Source organism: Amphiprion ocellaris, chromosome 9 (assembly GCF_022539595.1).
Source record: "Amphiprion ocellaris isolate individual 3 ecotype Okinawa chromosome 9, ASM2253959v1, whole genome shotgun sequence".
Taxonomy (NCBI): Eukaryota; Metazoa; Chordata; class Actinopteri; family Pomacentridae; genus Amphiprion; species Amphiprion ocellaris.
The window spans coordinates 16,989,070-16,995,927 of NC_072774.1; the positions used below are offsets into that span (position 1 = coordinate 16,989,070).

The 6,858-nt window shown below is 44.9% G+C and overlaps 1 protein-coding gene across 2 annotated transcripts in view; it reads left to right on the forward strand.

Moving 5' to 3' along the window:
• The window catches only part of prdm1a (PR domain containing 1a, with ZNF domain), a 25,814-nt gene extending 19,625 nt beyond the window's left edge, over positions 1–6,189 (forward strand). For both annotated transcript variants that reach the window (XM_035948815.2, XM_023271696.3), the window contains 3 exons: positions 2,264–3,357; positions 3,593–3,721; positions 3,841–6,189. In XM_035948815.2, coding sequence (XP_035804708.1) covers positions 2,264–3,357; positions 3,593–3,721; positions 3,841–4,446 — 1,829 coding nt within the window. In that variant the 3' untranslated portion in view covers positions 4,447–6,189. The remainder of the gene's footprint in view (positions 1–2,263; positions 3,358–3,592; positions 3,722–3,840) is intronic.
• Positions 6,190–6,858: the final 669 nt, after the last annotated feature.

The following is a 6,858-nucleotide window of genomic DNA, read 5'->3' on the forward strand; positions in this document are numbered from 1 at the left end:
TTTGATTCTCAATTTAGGTGATGTTTCATGTTTTGAAGTTTTTGCTGTTTGAAGAAGAAGTGGAGACATTCAGGTCAAAGTTAATAAAATATTCATGAAATAGAAAACAATGTAACTGTCTCGAGACGTTTTGTCAGTTCTGATGATAGTAGCTAGACAGATATCAACAACTCGGCTGTCTTTGCAGGACAATTGGGCTTCAAAACTGCTTCACTTTGACAGAAATGGCTATATATATATATATATATATATATATATATATATATATATATATATATATATATATATATATATATATATATATATATATATATATATATATATATTCTCTTAATCCGAAGTACATCCCGGATCTTTAGTCAAGCAGAATCTCATATATCGCTCATTACATCCTGATCAAACTTGGGAGACCATACATCCTACTATTGTTTTGTGTTTTTTGTAAAATTATGCTGGAGTCCTAAAGGGGGTGCCAGAGATAATGGTCCAAACCAGGTGACATCCTGTAGCCCATTTAATTCCCGAGGAGCGTGACAGCAACTGTTGCCTGTGTCATGTTTTTCTCTCTGGTTTTAGCTCTTTCCAGCACAGTCATAGCAAAAGCAGACAAGTGTGTGTCAAAAATGTGTGTGTATGTGTGTGTGTGTGTGTGTGTGAGCAAAATGACTGAGCGTGCGCCGCTGTCTCACTCCCTCACTTTCTCCTCTCCTTCTACTCTCGCTCTTTTTTGTCACTGTCACCGTCATTTTGCATTCTTCAAGTGTTAGGACTCGAGAGCACCTGTCATCCATGTGTGTATGTGTTGCGTTCAAAGACACTCTGCCGACAAAAACGCTCTCTCTTCCCACACATGTGCACGCACGCACACACTCATAAGTGTGACATGCCAGCACATTTACACGCACCCTTTTCATCTCAAACATATGCAAACTCACACATATTGGGCATGTGTGTGTGTGTGTGTGTGTGTTGGCCAATCACCCTGATATATTTGCCACTTGAAAAGACCAGAAGGCGGAGGAGGGAGCGGGGGAGGTAGAGTTGCACCTCCTACCCCCTCTGTTGACTACTTGAACTTCCTGGCAGAAGGGCCGTGTTGACAGATTGATATCTCCAAGATGGTCGCCCTGTTTGTTTTCTGAAAGAGGGATGGAGGGAGGAGGAAGAAGAGGAGGAGGAAGGCTAGCTGATAACCTCAGTGTTTACTCACTGCCACTATACTACTGACAGCAGGGTCACTGTGTGTGTGAGTGAGGGGGTGAATCAGGGGGAGACTAGCAAATTTCACCAGTGCTGGCACTCAGGATTAACTTTGACAACCGCCGTCTCACATACACACACACACACACACACACACACACACACACACACACACACACACACACACACACACACACACTCTCCCCTCTGGGCGACCTCATGGTAAAAAGTTGACTGGGCTGTAAATGAGCTTATGGATAATAGACGGCAGCATTTTAAGGGCCCGTCTGTGCCAATTTAACAGCTGAGATGTGCTGCTAACTGACATCCTGGGGCTTTTAGAGTGTGTTTCAGTGAGTTCTCTTCCTAATCCACTCTTTCATCATGCAGAGGAGACAGTAGGTGTGAGTGACCGAGGAGGAAGCGCTCTGATTTAACCTTCGACCCGGAAACAATAGCAAATGGCCAGGGAAATCGGGAGAGTAGGAGCTTGATGGGGAGTGTGTGTGTGTGTGTGTGTGTGTGTGTTGTCCAAAAGTGGAAGAGTCAACAAGTCAGACAGAGGCCTTTGTCTGCAGGCGCCTCTGTGTGTGTCTACCTTGTCACGTGGCATGGGCGTGTTTGTGTGCATTTGTGGAGGGCAGGTGGAGGCCAAGCTTTTTCTGAGGATATCTTTAGTAGGAAACCTTCAATCAGCCCTGTCTGTCTGCCTGCCACCAGTTTGATTTTATCTTGATTTTATAGACAGACAGCACACACATAGTGCCCAAAGGCAGCTGTCACGCCTCACTTCCTGTCTTTTGCCCCAACCCTCGCCCCTCACGCTCGTTCATCAAACCTGTCACCCTAATTGGCCCACTGAGTTACTTATGGTGCTCCTTAACAATGTGACACACAAACTCACACACATTCCCACTCAAGACAACTGCGTTGCAGTGGTTTTGTTAAACAGAAAATGTGATGGCTGCTTTAAATGCCAAAATTCCCTTATGGGAACCAAAAAGTGGCGATTTTGATTTGGTGAACTCTCTCTGACCTCTTTCCTTTTTCTTTATCTCTTCAGAGCAATCACTTTTGGAGGTAAAGCAGCAGCAGGTGAGCAGCGAGGAGCGCTCGGTCCAAGCATCCAGCCCGTCCCTTGTCGCGGTGACCCCTACCCAGCCCAAGAGGGAACACAGCGTCCTTTCCATTCTGCAGGGCACCAACAGCACCTCATCCTCCTCATCCACCAAGAGGGAGCCCAGCAGGCCGCTTCCCACCCGTCCACGTTGTGCTGACAGCCCTGAGCGTCCCCTGTATCCCCGTGCCCTCTACCCAGCTCTCAGGCCTCACCCTCACATCTCTGAAGACTTCCTGAGCCACAAACCTGGTCCACTTGGTTACCCTTCAACTCATTCCCCTGGCAACCAGTCTTCAGCCACACCTAGCCCATCTGCAAGGAGCAGCCCAGACATCAGCCCTCATGGTAGCCCCTCTGGACCAGCACCGTCCCCTGCTTCTTTCTACTCGACCGGACTGGGTTCCTACCCTAGCTACTCGCCACCATCTGCCCCCCTCGCTTCACCCTTCTACCCTCCAGGGGCCCCCTACTCACGTTACCTCCTTCCCCATCACTATCCTCTGCCTAGTGGTGGCGTCCCTGCAGTAGGAAGCATCTTTCCTAGGATGTACCCGCTCTACAGCAGCCTCCTGCCTCCTCATGTTCCCCTCCTGCCTTCTGACACAGCAGGGAGGCGCTTCTTGATGCCTGACCCTGTACACTCCTCCTCCATCTCAACCCACAGAGACTTCCTCCTTCCTGGGCCCACCAGTGCCTTCTCAGCCGCTACTTCTCTGAGAGACAAAGCAGGGCCTCACAACCCTTATCATGGGCACCCTCACCCACATGGACCAGCCCATGCCCCCTCCAGTGGCTCCCCAACTGCAGGCACAGCACCCCCAAGCGAGCAGTTGCCCACGAAGCCTACCTCAGCCCTGCTGGGCAACACCAGCGAACATCACCCTGATGAAGAGGCAATCAATCTGACCAAGGTTAAGCGTGGTGCAGGCTCAGCTGGTTACAAGGCGCTGCCTTACCCTCTGAAGAAGCAGAATGGCAAAATCAAATATGAGTGTAATGTGTGCAGCAAGACTTTCGGCCAGCTGTCAAACCTGAAGGTGAGGCTTGAGGCACCACCAAGTAGTTCCACGTATGACTTTGATTATCATGTCTACTTGTCTGATTTATTACCTTATTATCATTCCTGTGGACTTGGAGAATTGCACTGTAATCATTAGTCTGCAGAGCAGGTTTACAGCATTTAAAGGAGCAAGATGCTGTCATATCAAGATAAACAAGTTTAAAGTCTGAATATGCTAAGCAGATCTTTTCTTTTCCCCTCTGATCATGCAGGTTCATCTTCGCGTCCACAGTGGAGAGAGACCTTTTAAATGTCAAACCTGTAACAAAGGCTTTACTCAACTGGCTCACCTGCAGAAACACTACTTGGTTCACACAGGGGAGAAGCCACATGAGTGTCAGGTGAGAACTAATGTTAACGAAGATGTATTTTCACTGAAGTGATTCCCTAGACATCATTAACCAAATATGAGAGTGGGTTGCTACGAGCTGCTGACATCATTTCTTTGATCCTCTTCCAGGTTTGTCATAAGCGTTTCAGCAGCACCAGCAACCTGAAAACTCACCTGCGCCTCCACTCAGGGGAGAAGCCCTACCACTGCAAACTCTGTCCAGCTAAGTTCACCCAATTTGTCCACCTCAAGCTGCACAAGCGCCTGCACTCCCGTGAGCGTCCACATAAATGCCTCCACTGCCATCGCCACTACATCCACCTGTGTAGCCTGCGACTTCACCTGAAGGGTTACTGCCTGGCAGCACACCCCAACTCTGGCAGTCCCTCTGTCTCTAGCCAGGCCGCCTTGGAAGAAGTGCACCGCGCCAACGAGGAGATTGAGCGCTTCGACGTTAGCGAGCATGCTGAGCGGCTGGAGCAGCTGCAGGGAGGAGTGGAAATGGAAGCCATGTTGGAGAAGCAGGTCTTGGGGATGCTGTGGAGGGAGACTGACCTCAAGTCCTCTCACTTCCGTTCCCACCACAAGGGCAGCACCGCCGAGCTTCTGTCTGCAGGTTATGGCGCGTATGAGTCCCCGAATGAGACGTCGGTTATCAAGGTGCGGCGCAGCAGCCCCATCCCACCACTTCCTGCCAACATCACCGTTAAGCAGGAGTCAGAGGATCACTCTTAAACGACCATTTATACCCAAAAGACAGTGGGTCAAGACTGCATGGTGGACTGGGTTGCCAGGAGCAACAAATGTAAATAAACACCTGGTTGTTATCAGGAGTGACCACACCAGGTTTTAACCTATCAGGGACTCACGTACTCAGGGCTACAAGAGACACTGTCCCATGACTACTTAGTGGTTTATTATACTTAGAGACAATCATCTACCCAGGATTTACCTTTAATGTAATTAATATAATGCTATTATCATTATTGTTGTTGTATTATTTTGACTTTGTTTTCAAATGTCTTTGCTTTTTTTTTGATCAATTAGTTGTTGTATAACCTAATTTATTATACTTTTTATTTGTTGTCTTCAAAAGCAATAAGTGGAAGGGATGGTTACACTGATGGGGTGAAATCAATGTAAAAGTCTATTTTTCTGTTGATGTTATTTTGTGTTTCTCTGTGGCCATTTCTCTGTAGATAGTCACTCTCTCTATGCCTATATCTGTCCTGTGACCTCTGATTTATAGAACCAGGGGTGTCCACCTTTCAGGGTTTTACCTATTTAAATTTAGAAACCATTACAGCAGGTTGAAAGGGTTGAAAAACTTGCCAAAGAACGGCACATAGATTTATTGATTTTGAAAGAAGAGCTTTATTGCAACCCTGCTCAGTAGTTCCCTAAAGCGTGTCTGTGTCCTTTTCTGATGCCTACTTAATTTAAATGAAATGAAAAAGGACATTTTTTTTGTATATTATTCACAACGGTTACCTCAGTGTGGATGTTATAAAAATGAATGCGTGTCTGTATGTGTGCGTTTAAAGGGACAGCTGAAGGTGGGAGTTTTCTATTTATTTGCTTTTTTTTGCTACTTGAAGAAGAAGAAACCAAACTGAACTGGAGTGCAGCTCTTCATGTGGTCCAAAAGAGTGGCACAGCCCACTCAACATGTAGCACATAATGGACTCGGGAGGCCGGTGAGCCTCATCCCTCCTCTTGTTTTAATTTTTTTTTACAACACTGTCATCAGGGATGTGAACATCCTTAGATTTAGGAAGTCACACTTGACGCTAGAAACCAAAGTTCACTTGGCTTTAATTTTAAATGCACACCAAAAAACACGAAAAAGAAAAATCAAAACAAGGGAAGAAGGACTTGAGGAATCAAAATGCTGAAGAAGGGAAGATGTACTTTGTGTATATGATGAAGTGTTTGCTCTTTAGCAGTGGTCTCTCATTTGTATATGTTTTATTTTTTGTTTTGTTGTTATTATTGTTATTTGTTAATATTTTGGTTGAGAAACAATGGCCCCCTTTTTCAAGCATACCCGTCCACCATCTTGTCAATGAACTGGCATACACCAAAGCACCTCGGCCTTCTTTTATGCACTGGCCCCCCCTCCTCCTACTTTATATCTTCAGTGCCGATGCTTGCACTATTTACACTGTGTACAATATCTCTGAAACTGGTCATAACAGCATTAAGAGCCAACTTAATGTTAATACAGCAACTGTGATTTTCTGTAGCAGTTGTACATCAACAACCCGAACTCTGTAGCTGCACTCTCCTCTGTTTCATCATCTTTCTCTTTAACTAATGTTTGACCAAAGCATCTTTTATCTGTTCAGAGCTTTAAACTCCAGAGGAGAATCCCCCAATGAACTGTCTCTGTTTACATTCTGGTTTACATAGTTATTTATGTGCAAAAATGTCAAAAAGTGTAAATTATGATATAAATGTTCACTGCTCTAATCTAAACCTTGTGGCTCTGTGTGTTATTCTTTTAACCAGTTTTACTTTCATGGTCATCTTAGATAAATGACCCATGCACTTTCTTGGAATCATTGGATCTGTTGGATTCCTCTAATATAATATGACATAATATAATAATCTTAATTATTATAATAGAATAACATTATATAATCTTACCTAAAATTGTAAGCTCTTGGCTTCACTGTGTGAAGGGCTCTGTGTGTTGTGAATTGGCACAACATAAATACATCTGAAGTGAAATTAAATTGAATTTAGGGATGTCTTGCAGAGGCAGAGGAAAATAAACTAAACCGGAGGCTCGGTTTAAAATGAAATTTAATTCAAATAGCAACACTTGCAAAAGTCCATTACTAAATATTTGAAAAGATGATTGCAGTCCTAAACTGCGAAAAAAGAATTTAGGATTTTGAATAGAGGCCTTCCAGACCATGTTTTTATTTAATTTGTCTGATAAACCACTTCTCTGTTGTGTGTACAGACTGTGCTTAATTAGCATCTCCCTTGAGCTCCTTTTGCACCTGTGAAGCTGAAGGACAATTTACATCTTCATCACTCTCATTTGTATGTTCAGGGCTGTGACACATCGTCATAGCTCTGTCCAGCTTCAACCTGGGAAGAGATTTAATCATCGAGAATGAGTAGGAACACCTGTGT